The sequence below is a fragment of the Melospiza georgiana genome, chromosome 10, assembly GCF_028018845.1.
Source record: "Melospiza georgiana isolate bMelGeo1 chromosome 10, bMelGeo1.pri, whole genome shotgun sequence".
In the NCBI taxonomy this organism is placed as follows: domain Eukaryota; kingdom Metazoa; phylum Chordata; class Aves; order Passeriformes; family Passerellidae; genus Melospiza; species Melospiza georgiana.
In genome coordinates, this window is record NC_080439.1 from 23307937 (window position 1) to 23324337 (window position 16401).

Here is a 16401-nt window from a genome sequence, read left to right on the forward strand (position 1 = left end):
AATAAATCAAGCCTTCTGAAACATGGAGTCAGATCCTCGTCTCTTCCCTCACCCTCACACCCCTGCGACCACTGTCACAGGTTGGCAGCTCAAGCTTCACCTTTGCAGCGCTCCAGGACAGCCTGGCTCAGCTCTTTACTCTGAGAGCGCTGCGTGCCGAGCTGAGGCTCGCACACGGTCTGAAGCACATCCCGCTCGGTTCTGGAGGGATTTAGCGCTCCGCTGGCTGCACAGCGAGCTCCGAGCCCGTGGGTGTCCGGGGCGCTCCGGGGGCAGCCCGGGCAGGGCACGGAGCAGCGCGGGGATGCGGGAGGCCGGAGCCGGCTGCGGGGATGGCCGGGCCGAGGCCGAGCCCTGCCTGGGCCCCGGGGGGAGGCTGGCGGCCGCCGTGTGCCTGGGCGCCGTGGGCAGCCTGGGCTTCTGCAGCAACCTGCTGGTGCTGCTGCTCTTCTGGCGCTTCCCGGCGCTGCGCTCCCCCATCAACCTGCTGCTGCTCAACGTGGCCCTCAGCGACCTGCTGGGCTGCGCGCTGGGCACCCCGCTCGGGCTGGCCGCGGGCACCAGCGACGGCGGCAACAGCAACAGCAGCGCCGCCGGGGCCGCCTGCGCCTGGCACGGCTTCGCCACCGCCCTCTGCGGTGAGTGCCACCGGGCTGCGGGGCCGGGCCGGGACGGGACAGCTCCGGGGAGAGAATGGGATAGCCTGGGCAGCTCCGGGGAGGGGATGGCATGGGACGGGACGGGACAGTGCCAGCAGCTCCGGGGAGGGATGGGATGGGATGGGATGGGATGGGATGGGATGGGATGGGATGGGATGGGATGGGATGGGATGGGATGGGATGGGATGGGATGGGATGGGATGGGATGGGACGGGATGGGATGGGATGGGACGGGATAGCCCCGGGGAGGGGATGGGACAGCCCCGGCAGCTCCGGGGAGGGGAGGGGATGAGATGGGATGGGATGGGATGGGATGGGACGGGACGGGATGGGACGGGACGGGATGGGATGGGATGGGATGGGATGGGATGGGACGGGACGGGACGGGACGGGACGGGACGGGACGGGACGGGACGGGATGGGATGGGATGGGATGGGATGGGATGGGATGGGATGGGATGGGACGGGATGGGATGGGATAGCCCCAGGGAGAGGGGATGGGACAGCCCCGGCAGCTCCGGGAAGGGATGGGACGGGATGGCAGCTCCGGAGAGGGAACGGGAGAGCTCCAGGGAGGGGACGGGACAGCCCCGGCAGCTCTGGGGAGAGAATGGGATAGCCTGGGCAGCTCTGGGGAGAGAATGCGATAGCCCCGGCAGCTCCGGGGAGGGGAAGGGACATCCTGGGCAGCTCCGGGGAGGGAACGGGATGGGATAGCCAGGGGAGGGGACAGGACAGCCCCGGCAGGGACGGGACGGCTCCGGGGAGGGAATGGGACAGCCTGGGCAGCTCCGGGGGAGAGAATGGAATAGCCTCGCAGTTCTGGGGAGGGGATGCGATAGCCTCGGCAGCTCCGGGGAGAGAACGGGACAGCCCCGGCAGCTCTGAGGAGAGGATGGAATTGTCTCGCAGTACTGGGGAGGGGACGGGACAGCCTCGGCAGCTCCGGGGGCCAGGGAGGGCAGAGCCAGCCCGCAGCGGTGCAGCCGCTGGGTTCGTGTCCGGGGCCGCGATGGAGCTCGGGCTGTGCCTGGGGAGGGGACCCCGGGCACGCCAGGAGCACAGGGCTGGGGGAATCCTTCTCAGCTTGGGTGGTTGTTTCGCTGGGAAAAGCCCAGGCAGCGTTAGGTGTGAGTCCTCATTCAGGCTCCACAGCGTGTTTCCAGCGGCCGAGGAAGAGCTCTACAAACTTTAAAGGATGAAAGCGGGGATAGAATCAGCCTCGTTTAGGTTATAAAAGACCTTTAAGCTCTGCCGACTCTGGCACACATCGGCGGGGCTCTCCCCCAGCCAGCATTCCCATGGAGCAGAGGCTTTACCAGCAGAGCATCCCTCTGCTGTCAGAACAGACCTGAACCACCCCGGGAGCACAGCTTAGCCGGCATCCAGGCTTCCCACAGCCGCTTAGGAGACACTGACACTGCTGATGCACACTCTAAAGAGATATTTGCAGCAGCTGTTTGCTGCCATCTCTTTCCCTCATGAAGTTACACAGGGTAAAAAGCCAAATTTGTGCATGTAAAACCTTTACTCGGCAAGGAAAGTTTAGCAGGAGTGTGTCAGCATCCAGCAACATCCCCTTGTACCTGCCAGCACCGATCCACAGCGCAGCCCGGGAGGTGTGTGTGGAGGGAAACTGCAAACTCATATCAGCTTTAGAAATGACCTCCCCTCCAGCATTTCTGCACGCTAAAGAAGCCTTTGATTTGCTGCTGGTGGTTTTACTGCCCCCTTGGTGTCTGCTGGCAGTACCCCAATTGCAGGGGATCCATCACTGTCTCTGCAAAGGCTCACGAGCTGCCTGCCCTCCTGAGAGGGGCTCTTGCTGGCACAGGGAGCTTCAGGACGTGGCTTTGACCTACAGCTCTGCATTATGCACAGCATGAAATCCTCATGGGGCTGCACTGCCCCAAGAAGGGCTCAGAAGGCTGCACTTCAGAGCTGGCAGAGGAGCACCAGATCAGCTCCACACTTTGGGCAAGTCTAGATATTAATCTCGATTTCTACAGGTGCAGCAAGAACCAGATCTGATGGAGAAGGCAGGGTTTTGCTGCAGCTCATACTCACACACACACACACACACACACACAAGTATCCACTCAGACAGGTGTGGTTAATTACTGATGAGCATTTATAACTGACTGCTTTGGCTGGATGTGTTTGCACACCCCCAGCTCCTGTGAGTGGGGCCAGGCTCTCAGCACCTCTCACCCTTAGGGGACACCTCAGTCCCACTCCTTGCCTGCCTTGTTTCCAAAGCCAGTGCCTTCAGGCTCATCCAAAGCTTGAAGTACTGTTTTGGGAGGCACAGCAAAGCCTCCACTCATTGATTTTTTGCTGATACCAGGCTCTGGTTTGGCACAGGCATCATCTCCCTCGTCTCCCTGGCCGTGCTCTCGTATGAGCGCTGCTGCACCATGACCAGGACAGCAGAGCCTGACACCACCAACTACAGGAAAGCCTGGGCAGCCATCATCCTGTCCTGGACATACTCCCTGCTCTGGACTGTGCCCCCACTGCTTGGCTGGAGCAGCTATGGGCCAGAGGGAGCAGGGATAACCTGCTCTGTGAACTGGCATTCCAGGGACGCCAACAATGCCTCCTACATCATCTGTCTTTTCATCTTTTGCCTCGTGATCCCGTTTGCCATCATTGTCTATTCCTATGGGAAGCTGCTCTGTGCTGTCAGACAGGTGAGTTGGTTCCTCAGCTGCCTTTTGAGTGCCACCCCAAGCCCATGATGCCCATTTTCCACATCTGGAACTCCTCTGCTGCCAGATGTGCTGCCAGCCCTGGAAATGCCTCTCCTGGGGCTGTCCTGGGGACAGGCTCCAGCCTGCCAGGGCTCTGAAAGTCATACTCAGGTGTTAGCAGCACCAAGTGTGGCATGGCAAATGTGCTGCCACTGGGCTGGAACAGGAGCCTCCTGTGAGCTTGGTAAAGTCTTTGGATTCATTTTCATCTCTGATTTTAGCTGTGGCTCAGAGTGCTACAGGCATGCAGAGTGCTCTGTCAGTGGTGGTACTGATGCCTTGGATGGGCTGCCTAGAGCAGAGGCCAGACAAGGTTCAGAGAATAAAGTGGGGATTTATTAAAGCCCTTCAACAGCCACACCTTGGGCAGTCACAGCCTCCCAGAGGCTGCACCCAAGCTGGACGATGGGCACCAGTTTTTCAGACAATTATAAGTTTGCTCCATTTACATATCAGGGGTTAATTATCCAATTACAGCTTCACTAATGAAGTCATTTACCCCCAGTTTGCTGCCCCCAATTCACTTTTGTTTGTACTTTTTGGGGCCTGAGGCTGCGGGGTGTCCTTGGATCCCAGGCCCAGAGGGATTGTGTTGTCTGACCAAAATGTGAGGACAGTAATTCACACTCTGTGTGGAGTTTGGAGTGATGCACTGATGCAGTACTGGATCTGAAAAATATAAAAACTAAAATCCTAAGGCATCAGAGGCCCCTTTGTCAGCATCACAGATGAGGAAATTTGCCAGAGCACTCTAGATACTTCAAATTACCCCTAATTAAAACCAGGAAAGATTTACCCACCTTGATGGGATTGATGCTAAGATTGAAATCTGCAGGAATGCAGTGGAGAGAAGTGAGCATCAGCAGCAGCTCCAGCAGCTGCAGGGTCAGTGCAGAGTGTGGGAGCAGGGATTTCTGGAGATCAGTGCTTCTCTTCTGAGAGCAGGAAAGTGAACCCTGCAGAAAAGGCTGCTAGGAAAAGAGTCACACATGACCAAGCTGCTGGTGGGATCAGGCAGAGCAGGAGGATGGAACTGAACAATTCTGAACTGTAAGACAGAGCCATGGCATGAGGCAGATAACCCTGGGCACAAAGCAAAGCCAGTCCATAAATGACCATTGTTGAGTCTTAACTTCTTTCTGCCAGGATCAGGATTAAATGCATGAGATGGAATTTCTTGTTGGGACTCAGATGTCTGTTAGTTCTTATCTATGTTACAGTCTCATAAACCCTGAGTTCTACAGCACTTCACTCTAATAAACTAGAATGGAGTCCTATCTCTCTCCCTCTACAAGGCCTTTTAAGGATAAACTGTCTAATTAAGAAATTACACCGAAATGATTTCTACTTTTAACCCAATAACCAACCACCTGTGCCCACAATGTGGATTTTTTTATCCAATTACACAAAACCACCCAAACACATGGAGAAGGTGAAGAAGAAGGATCACCCTTGGCCCTAAATCCTAGTGTTCCCTAAAACCAAGGACTACCCTTGGCCCTAAAACCCAGTGTTCCCTAAAACCTCCATCTTGCTTTATAGATATTACTATATTCTAAACCCTTAAACTCTAAGTTTCCCACCCTGTGATATCACACACTTCTATTCAAACTCCACAGCCACAATCCCAGTTCTGCCATTCCATTTTGGAAGCTTCTCCACGGCCTCAGGTCAATGCAGTTTTCTCCTGGGGGTCAGTGCCTGGCAGCACAGAAAGTCTGAAATTCTCAGCATCCAGGGTTCCAACAGCTTTTTGCCAAGATAAGGAATAGCAGCTCTAAATTTTGCTACCCCAGTGGAACATTTGGTACCAAACACCATCAGGGCAGCACTGTCAGGCAGCTGGAAGTGCCAGTGCAGAGGTTTTCCCTCCTGTGTGAAGAAATCTGCATTTAGCCATGAGTGATGGACCAGCACTGGCTGCTCATGGCATGGAGAGGCTGGGAGAGATTGGAGAGCCCCCTTGGGGAGCCAGGACAGGCAAGGACTGTCCCAGCACAAAGGATTATTCACCCCCAAACACCTCCACGCTGCACCCTGAGAGCCACCCCAGGCTGGCCCCAGCTCCATCAGTGCTCCCAGAGCGGGATTGGGCTCACCTCGTGCAGTAAGCAAAGAGAAAATTAGATAAAGATCACTCTGTGAGCCACATTTGCAGATGTAAACTTTAATTTAAGCTTATTATTGCTCAGGGACTTTGGGCAGAAGCAAATTAAATCAGTGGAGATGTTTAAATTAATCCTCAATTAACCCCCAGCCCGTTGTTTTGTTACAAATCCTTCACTCCCCACAAAAGCCAGCTCAGTCCCCTCTGGTCACCCTGTGCTGGGGGCAGCTGCTGCTCCTGCACCACCATGGGGCACAGGCAAGGGCTGGGTTTCACAGCACTTCAGTGATTTTCCATCTTTTAAGGCTAAAAATCCTGTTTTAGAGGTGCTGTTACAAGCAGCTGGGGCTGGAGCAGGTCTTTTCCTCTCCAGAGTTCCTCCAAGGGCAAGAAACAGCAAGCAAACCTGCTTTGCTGTGAAGGCTGTGCTGTCTGATGTGTCAGAGTGACCCCAGAGCTGGGACTGCCCTCTCCAGGGCCAACAGAACATTTATTTATGCTGCAGCAGCACTGCAGGGGGAAGGTTTTACACTAAATATTCTTCCCATTGATGCAGCCATCACATGAAATGTTGTATTTGGGCCAGGAGAGTGGACAGCTGTGGACATGGGTGGGGCAGGGGAGATGCAGCAGCAGTTCAGGCAACAGCAGAGCCCTGGTGCCTGCAGGGAGCAGTGGGATCTCTGCAGTGAAGGGACCACAGTGGCTTGGAAAAGGGACAGGGTGGTGGCAGGGGCTGTCACCCTCCCTGTCACACGGGTGACAGCTCGAAAGGTCAGGAGCTGTCTTCCCTGTGCTCCCTGGTGTCACAGGCATCTTTTCATTAAAAATCCTTTTCTTAGGATTTTTCTTCCTGAGAGGCTGAGAGGCCTCAGGAACAAAATGTAAACAATGGTTATCTGCTGCTGTGGGATGCAACAGGTGCATCTGGGATTGGCCCATCTCAGATGTTTACAATTAATGGCCAACCACAGCTCAGTTAGCTTGGACTCTCTGTTCGAGGCACAAACCTTTATTATTCATTCCTTTCTATTCTATTCTTAGCCAGCCTTCTGAGATGAAACTTTTCCTTCTATTCTTTTTAGTATAGTTACAATGTAATATATATATATATATCATAAAACAATAAATCAAGCCTTCTGAAACATGGAGTCAACATTCTCATCTCTTCCTTCTCCTGAAAACCCCTGTGAACCCTGTCACACCCTGGTCCTGCAGAAACCCCCAAACAAGGGAAAATAAAATGAAAATTGTTCAGTCTGGATGGAAATGATCCTTTCAGGAAGGGGGATTTTTACAAAGAGGGACAGTCAGAACGGGATGGTGCTGTGGGTGCACCTGGGCTCCTTTGGGAAGGCAGGAGGGAGGGGTGGGCAGGGGCAGAGCCTCCCTGCTGCCTCCCATGCCCTGGGCCATCCCTGCAATTCCTGACCCAGGCTGCTGCCCAGCATCCCCAGGGCAGCAAGGTGCAGAAACAACAAAATCCCTCATGTGTGAGAGAGAGAGAAAAAAAAAAGAACAAAAATAAGCTTCACATGCCAGCTTAATATTTAAGGAATTGAACAACAGACATTTGTGCTTTTAGTGGATTTAAATTACAGGCAGCACTGTGTAAGCCTTTAATGGTGCCTTCGGCTCCTGCCGTGGATATCTGCTGTAAGTGAGATTATCTGCACCACTTACAGGAGTAAAACTGTGCTGGGAGATCAGGGTGCTTGGTTTCAACCAGGCATGAAAAATTGTATCCTTTCGCTTGACATTTGTGTTTTCATGCTCTGATTTCTGACCTGATTGTCACCACGGGAGATTTGCAGGGAGGCTTAAACTCTGGGAGTCCAGGCTCCCTCTCCCACTGTATTGCTTCAAGGTCACACAGATTCCTTAAATTTGAAGAGAATTTCCACCTCTAAGGCCAGCTCTGTTTTTCCTCCCATGCCCTGTTTGAGGCTGGCAGGGAATGGCCAGAGGGAAGGGATTGCTCTGAGCGGTTTAAAATGAACAGCACAGGAGCTGGGATGATCACAGCACACTGCCAACAATGAATCTGAATTCTGAAAACAGCCATTAGAAAATGGTTATCTAGGTTTATCTAGATAACCATTAGAGGGTTATCTAGGTCTCCAATCACATTGAGCTTTAGTGTTAATGATGTAATTTCTGAGAAGTGTTTCTGCTTTGATTGAGGTTTCACAGCTCTCCTGAAGGCCTGTGCAGGGCCCAGGCAGACGCCCAGAGAAGGCTGCAGCTTTCCTGGGGGTGCAGGGGCACCATGCAGGTGTGACAGCTGGGTCAGGGGGTCCATCTCAGCTTCCCTGGCTTCAGCACAGTGCCCCAGGGATGCCAGGGAGTGCCTGTAGGATCGACAGGGGTAGCACAGTGGGGACAGATGGAGAGCAGAGATCTCTGAAGCCAGCTCGTGGAACTTGGGGTTTATTGCCAAGGGCCTGGGTGCAGGGCCCTGCTGGGATTTGGGGTTCATTGCAAAGGGCCTGGGTGCAGGGCCCTGCTGGGATTTGGGGTTTATTGCAAAGGGCCTGGGTGCAGGGCCCTGCTGGGATTTGGGGTTCATTGCAAAGGGCCTGGGTGCAGGGCCCTGCTGGGATTTGGGGTTCATTGCACAGGGCCTGGGTGCAGGGCCCTGCTGGGAGCTGCAGCCACAGCTTAGAGCAGGCCCCAGAGAGGGGGAGAGAGGGAAAGAGGATGAGAGGGTAAGAGAGAAAAAGGGGTAAGAGCATAGAAAAGTGAGAGCTAAGAGTAAGATCTAAGAGTAAGAGCTAAGAGAGCAAAGTTCCCATTACAATACCATAAATCTTCTGTGTTGAATATTCTGATTCTCACTAACCAATCTAGTACAAGATACAAATCCTATAGCATTTCCATCAACCTATAAGAATCACTACATTACTGTGCTACATTTTAAACCCTAAAAACTCCTCTTTGGGCCCCTTCTGCCAAGCTGGCAGGGTCTGCTCTGACCCTTGGAGCTGTCTGCAAGCAGAGGGTGTTGTTCCATCAAAAGGGGATTACCTTCAGCTGGCCACACCATTGTTTTCCCGTTGTTCAGTAACTGAGGCATCTCAAAGCTTGCTTTCATTTCAGTCTCGCTTATAGTTTCCATATTCTCAAAATCTCTTGCCAGACAATCATATTTATAAGGCTTTCCTGCTTCATCTTCCCCAACAGGTGCCTGTGCCCCCATGTCCAGTCCCATTCCCGAAAGGCAGAAATCTGCCAGCTGGGTTTGCTGCAGGGAGCAATCTGCAGAGAGCAGGGCTGCTTTAGGATGGCCTTGGCTCTGTTATCAGGGCATGGAGAGTGTGTTGGTGCTCCAGAGCTGAGTGTGCAGCTCCAGAGCAGCTCACAGCACCCGTGGCCCAGCAGAGGAGCTGTGATCCCCCAGCTCAGGTCACTGCAGGACAATGACAGAGTCCATCAAGGTTTGGAAATGACAGAAGTGAGGCAGAGCCTGGGAGGCTGAGCCAGCTGAGGAGGAGAACAGCAAATCTGCCCCTTGCTCTGCAGAGCCCTTAGAGGGCAGGGGCAGAGGCTGTGGGGTGATCTGTTCCAGGGCAAACCTGCCACAGACAGCTTTTATGAAAAATCCTTTCCTGAGGAGTTTCCTCCTGAGAAGCTGGGAGGCCTCAGGAACAAAATGTAAACAGTGGTTATCTGCTGCTGTGGAATGCAACAGGTTCATCTGGGATTGGTCTCATGTGGTTGTTTCTAATTAATGGCCAATCACAGTCAGCTGGCTCAGACTCTCTGTCCCAGACACAAGCCTTTGTTATTCATTCCTTCTTTTTCTATTCTTAGCCAGCCTCCTGATGAAATCCTTTCTTCTATTCTTTTAGTATAGTTTTAATATAATATATATAATAAAATAATAAATCAAGCCTTCTGAAACATGGAGTCAGATCCTCATGTCTTCCCTCATCCTCAGACCCCTGTGAACACGGTCACACAAACCCTGTGGGACAGGCAGCTGGCAGTGCAGGGAGGCTGGATTCATCCTCACCCAAAGCCTCCTGGCTGCTTGGAGAAGCTTGGTAGGTCTGTAACTTCTGCAAGCCCCCCCAGTGCACATGGACCCCCAAAGGCACCTCCTGATATCAAATCTCTTATGCTAACCAGGTCCAAAGTCCATCATCTGTCTTGTGTATATCCCAATATCTGTTTGTGCAAAGCACCTGGTCAGGATCAGCATCCCAGATTCAGCTGGAATAGCCAGCTCACTGCAAGCAGCTCACAGGCACAATCCATGAATCCTGCAGCAGGCAACCATCCTGCTCCCAGCTCTTGGAACACCAAGTGCAACCTTAAAAATGCTTGCTGGAAACAGATAAATCATTTTGTGAGCTCAGGGTTTAGACAGTCACTAGTCAGAGTCATTGACAAGTCCTCTCACATGACTTGTCACAATGCAAATCCAATCAATCCCAGCCTTTGTGTCACTGTGTTACACTGTGCATTGGAATTTGTCACAGACATCTTTTATGAAAAATCTTTTTTTTAAGATTTTTCCTCTTGAGAAGCTGAGAGGCTTCAAGAACAAAATGTAAACAATGGTTATCTGCTGCTGTGGAATGGAACAGGTAGATCTTTGATTAGCCCATGTTAGTTGTGTCTAATTGTTGGCTAATCAAAGTGAGCTGGCTCAGACAGAGAGTCTGAGCCACAAGCCTTTGTTATCATTCTTTCTTTTTCTATTCTTAGCTAGCCTTCTGATGAAACCTTATCTTCTATTCTTTTAGTATAGTTTTAACATGGTCACAGGGATTTTCCCTTTAATTCACAGACAGCCTACTCTTCTATTATCTCCTTGACAAATGAATCTGAGGGCCTGCCTTCAAATTATCCATCCAAGCACACCAGTGCAAGGCTCAATATTCTGCATTTCTGCACAGGCTCCTGCCCTGAGTCACATCAGGGTAAATCTGCCTGGAGCAGCAGTCACAGGCAGGGCAGGAAAAGCCAACACCTTGGCGTGGTTCCCGCCAGCCCTCTGCCCCATTGGTTCCTCATGTGTTACGGAAAAGACAAAAAAGTGCAGCAAGGAGGCCTTTGATGTGTTCCATGTTCATTTCCTTGTGTCAATTAGCAAGTGCAGCAGTTTCCAATGCAGGAAACAGCTTGGTCCAGCACGGGCAGGAGAAACTGGGGGAGAGCAGCTCCGTGTTCAGCAATTCCCTTCCTGGCAGGAAGGGGAAAGGGTGATCACACTGCTCCTCCAGCATCCCTCAGCAAAGCCTGAAACAAACAGGGCAGGAGACCTTTCTCCTTTGTAATGCCTTTATTACAAGTGATCAGCTCTGGGGGCAGAACTGACAGGTCCACATGGGTGCTCACACTGCTGCTGCTCCCAGGAGTAACTTGGAGAAGGAGGAAGAGGAGGAAGAGGAGTGCAGCAGTGTCCATTGTTCTGTGGGCAGAGCTGGGAGGTCCTGTCCTCATGAGAGCATCAGGAAATTCTCTCCCTTTTTAGGTTAATATTTGAGGTGCTCTATCTAGCTGACATCTTTGATTTAGGGTGAGAGGTAAAAAGGATCTTGGTGGATACTGGATTCTGTTCTTCATGTCTAGACATTACTTTGATTCATCAGTTTTGTGTTGGCTCTTTGTTTTAGGGGTTTTGGGCTAGGTTTGGTGAGGGGTCCCTCCCATTGCATGCTGGTTCCGATATCATTTCCATGCCAAATCAATGTCCCTTCCCCTTCACTGTATGGGTGCCATCCTCCAGGAAGCACTGGACAAAAGGGGGAATTCTTAACCATCAACGACAGGTAGTTAATGAAAACAACAGGTGATTGCAGTGACAAACAGTTAGAACCCCACCCTGGCAGCAACTGGCCCAACCTGTGACTCTGCATCCTTTTAAAAAATGGGCAGCTTTTCTACTCGTAACAGTCTGAATAGCCACTGAACTGGGCTGAACTGGGCCTCATGTGAGACAGGCACATTCCCAAAGGCAGGAATCATGACAGCTGCAACACCTCAGCCACCAGGGAAGGGAAAATCAGTCTTGAGCTGAGCCCAGAGAGCTGCAGAGGCCATGCAGGTCACTGATGGAAGAGGGAAATCACCTCGGGTCAATCCACCCACGCTCAGGAAAACCAAGAATTGGCTTTCCTGGCTGCAGCTGAGTTCAGTCCCAGGGAAAATGAGGCGGGGATGTTTCTGTATTTCCCCTCTTGGACGGCAGCAGGAGCTCTGCCCATGCAGGATGCTCGTGGTTATCTCTGCTCAGAGCTGCAGGAAGGGCTCTTCCTTCTGTGGGCAGTGGAGGATCTGATCCCTTCCTGTGGTGCCTTGTGGGGCTACCTAAAACAGAGACCAGACAGAATTAAGGGGATAAAAAGCAGTTCTGTTTATGGAAGGGCCTTCAGGTACATTCAGGGCAGACAAAGCCCCCCAGAGGCTACACCCAAAATGGACCATGGCTCACAGGTTTGCACACTCTATAAGTTTGGTCCATTTGCATATTGGGGGTTCATCTTCCAAGTACAGCTTCAGGTAATGAAGCCATGTACCCCAAGTCTGCTCCCCCCAACTCACTTTTATTTTACATCTCTCAGGGCCTGAGGCAGTGAGGTGTCCTTGACTGGAGAGGAATTGTAGTGTCTGCCCAAAATGGGAAAGCAGCAGCTCACACTGTGTGTGGAGTTTAGAGTTACACTAAAGAATTGCAGGATTACAAATACATGAAAAAACACAAAAGCTAAAGTTCTAAGGCATCAGCAGCACCAGGGACCAGCTGAGTATCTGTGCCCACACACTGGGCAGGGCATGGAAAAGCCTGTGCTTCCCAAGAGCCTGATGCTGCTCCAGGGCTTGTGGAGTTCCCTGGAGGCTGCTGGGCAGCGCTCACCCCTGGAACAGCTGTGCTGTGCCAAGGAAACAAAATCAGAGATGCCTCCAGCACCTGGAAGCAGCACCCAGCCCACAGCTCCCCAGTATTGTCCTTCAGCCCCTGGAGATCAAACCTCTGATAAGAACTCAGCTCTTATTCCATGTTCCAAGAACATGGAATATATACAAATCCTAAAATCCCAAGGCATCAGGTGGATACAAAGCACAGGTGCAAGGAGGGCCAGAGTCCAGTGCTGTTCTGGAACAACAGAGCAGCACTTCCCTCCTTTGGGATACTGGGATTCCCTGGGGGGATTTGCTCAGAGGGGCTCTGCCTGTCCAGAGAGCTGCAGGGGAGATAACCTCTGCTGGGTGTGCCACAGAATGACCTTCCAACAGCACCCACCCACCTATGAGCACACTGAGGGTTTTTCTGATTGAAAACAAGCCAGCTGTGGTATTTTTTTCTTCCTGTAGCACCAATATTTTCCCTCAGGTGCTTCCAAACCTTGAAAGTGTCCAAGCACAGGCAGTGAGGGAGGCAGAGCCTGCAGGGACAGCAGGAGCAGCCCTGCCCTGCAGGCTGAGCTCCACTGCCCTGGCTCTCCCTGGTGCTCTGCTGTGTGTCCCAGACAACAACAACTGAGAACAGCTCCATCCTCAGTGAGAGGAACGGACTCCACCAGTCATTACTAATTAAAGGATCAGTGCAAGGTGCAGGAGGAGGGGAACCAGACCAGTGAGAGCATCAGTGGTGCTGAGATGTTATAGCAGCCATTCTCCCTGACAGATGGGCTGTGCAGATCCAGAACCCCAGAGGACATCCCTGCACAGGGAGCCCCCAGCCTGGAAGCTCCCTGGCTGTGTTAGAGGGAGCTCAGGGTGCCTGGATTTGGACAGGAATCTGCTAAGGAAGGCAGGAGCCTCCCCTATAATGGAGAATGTAAACCCTTCCCACCCCTCTGAAGTGCTGTAAGCTTTAAATTAAGGGGCTCTCAAACAAAAATATGGGAGCAGGAAATAACAGTTCTTTAATAGGGAAAGGAAAAAAGTAAAAGGATAAAATAAACAATGCAGTACACTAGAACAGCACTGCCAGAGTCAGAACCCAACCTGACACCCTGTGGGTCAGGGTGTTGGTGGCAGTCCCATTGGAATTGTGGCTCAGCCCTCCTGCAGTGTCAGGGGTGGTTCTGTTGGAGCAGGGATCCTGTAGAGAAGGATGGATTCTTCCTCTGGAGATCCAGTGGAAGGAGAGGCAGCTGCTGTTCCTCTGGGAATCCAGTGGAGAAGCCGTGCTGGTGTCTCAAACCTCTGGATTATATCTGGGCAGCAATGCTTGGCTCCTCCCTCTGGGCTCACATCTCCCAATGGGATGCTGTAGTTCTTATCAGCCATGCAGGGACATTCAATAGCTGTTATCAGCAATGTCCCCTCCTGAGGGAGGTGTGAATGTGGTCACTCTAAGAGAGAGATAAGGCAAACTGCCCACTTGACAAAGGTAATCTGCCATACAGATGGTAATGGAAAACAACTTGCATTGCAATCTGCAACAAGCAAGAGGCTGCCCTGAAATGGAAAATGTAAACCCCCTGCCTCTGAATTGTTATAATTTTGAAATTAAGGGGCTCTCAGGCAAAGATACGGGAGCAGGAATAACAGTTCTTTATGAGGGAAGAAAATAAAAATAAAATAAAAATGCAGTGATGCAAACCAACCCTGCCAGAGTGAGAGCAGTCCCTGCCCCCTGTGTGCCAGGGCGGTGTCCCAGCCCCATCCCAGGGGGGCTCAGCCCTCCTGCAGTGCCAGCTGTGGCTCTGCTGCAGCAGGGATCCTGCACAAGGGGGGAGTTTTCCTCTGCAGCTCCAGGGCTGCTGCAGATGGGCCTGGGCTCCCTCTGGCCATGCAGGGCAGCAGAAAGCTGCTCCTCTGGCAGTGCAGGGGGCAAAGGCTGCTGTGCTGTGCCAGGCTCAGATTGGATCCAGGCAGGAATGCTTGGCTCCTCCCCTGGGCGGAGCATCTCCCCATGGGATGCTGGGATTGGATCAGCCCTGCAGGGACACTCAGTGGCCATGGACAGCAGAGATCTCCTGCAGGGAGGGTTGGCTGGGGCAGAGAGAAAGGAAAAACTGCCCCAGGGACAGCAGAGAACTGCCCCAGCTCTGACAGGTGGTGATGGAATACACACCCCAGCCACATCTTGCATTTTCCAGCCTCAGACACAGGGACTGGGAAGAATGAGGCCACACCTGGAACCCAGCAGTGCTGCTTGGTGCCCACACTTGGTGCTCCAGACTTTGAAAACAACAACCAGGATGAATTATTCTAATATTCTGGCATTTGAAATTAAACATTAACCCCTTTTTGTGACTACAAGACCTCTCCTTACAACCCTCCATGTCTATAACAGCAACTGAGAGACTGAATTGAAATTTAAATTTTGATCTTATATCATGAGGTGCACACTTCAGAGGACAGAGGTGGGTGTGAGAGGATGCTGTGAGCACTTTGAAGGGTACCTGAGCCAGAGAGCTCCTCCCTTGCAGCCCACAGGGCACTCAATGACTCCTCCAGCACTTCCCAAGCCCTCTCAAAATTGAGAAAAATTACTGCTGCAGAGGTGAAAGGCATCAGCCCAGCAGATGGAAATTGATTTCTTCTCTCTCTCCTCACGTCCCCAGCAGCTTTGGCAGAGCTCTGGCACAGCAGAGAGCCATCAGGAGTGGCTGGTCCCTGCATGGGCTCCGTGATCCCCTGCCAGCCTGAGACCACCTGCCTTTCTCAGAGCCAGCTTTAAGAGCTTTTGGCCAAATTTCCACAGCACCAATCTCATTAACTCACTTACCATGGGAGATTTTCCACAGCCTTCACTTCCAGGAAAAGAAAAGATGATTTTCAGAGGCAAATCCTCCCACAGCTCTTGGTGCTGGGCAGCACCAGGAGCACAGCCCAGGGTCAGAGGTTTTGTTTGGAGCCACCAGACTGGGGGTGCCCTCTTTGTATGAGCAGGCAAACTTGGGGTGTTCTGGTGCACTAAGGCACATGAACAGATCCTGTATTTAGGTTTGAAGCTGAGGCAGAAGCATCAGTGGCATTTGGAGCATGTTTTGTACACCAGGAATGGTCACATTTGTCATCTGGTTCCCCTTCACAGCACAGCCAAGTGAGGTGGAGTTCTCCACAGCTTTCCAAAAGCAGGGAAATGCTCAGGGCAACCCAAACTGTGCCTCGGTAACTGAGGGAGACAAAGATAAAACAGCACAGGAAAAAGGCAGGGGGAAAGAAATGTGTGACTGGAAAAAGCAGTAATTTATGTGGACTTGTCAAGCCTGGGTGATACAAATGTCCTGATGTGGCTGAGGATTGCTCTGCCTTTCCACAGCCCTCTGAAGAGAGGGGGGCACCTCTCAGCTGTGCAGGTCACACATGCAAGAGCCTAAATGAGGGATGTGGGACTCCAGGGGCACTTCAAAATGCAGTTTATTAGATCCAAGATGTTACAGCAGCCCAGGGTTGTGGGTGACAGAGCTGTGCCCACAGCTGTCAGCTCCAGCTGCAGGCAGGCCTGGAGACCCTTTGGTTTTGGTTACAAATGCATTATATACTTTTCTTTTGGTTATAATGCATTAGATACTTTTCTTTGCAGAGCATCTTAACACAGTAGAACCAATCTATACCTTAACTATTATCTATAGCCTGTCATAACTACTGTAATTACCATATTCATCTTACTGTTCTCCAATCACTAACATTTAGTACATTACAGTTTAAGCTAGAAGTTGCTTTTTCAGTTTTCTTGCAGTGGAAAATTCTGAGACCTTTTTTCTACTTGCCACATCAGCAGGCTTGTTTGTTTGCCTGTGCCATCTTCCTGCTTGGTAAAAACATCTTCTTGTTTGGGGTGGGTTTATCCTTTGCTCTAAGCCATAAAACCCCTTCTAACTCACACACCCTTTGCCTCCTTGGTTATCCAGTGAGACTGACTCAGCAATTCTTTTCTTCCATATCAAAACTTGCTTCCATCTCTATTCCTTCA

General features: G+C 51.8%; 1 protein-coding gene across 1 annotated transcript in view; it reads left to right on the top strand.

Moving 5' to 3' along the window:
* The first annotated feature begins 304 nt into the window (after nt 1-304).
* The window catches only part of LOC131087292 (opsin-3-like), a 31082-nt gene continuing 14985 nt past the window's right edge, over nt 305-16401 (top strand). The window contains exons 1-2 of the mRNA XM_058030797.1: nt 305-638; nt 3024-3352. Coding sequence (XP_057886780.1) covers nt 305-638; nt 3024-3352 — 663 coding nt within the window. The remainder of the gene's footprint in view (nt 639-3023; nt 3353-16401) is intronic.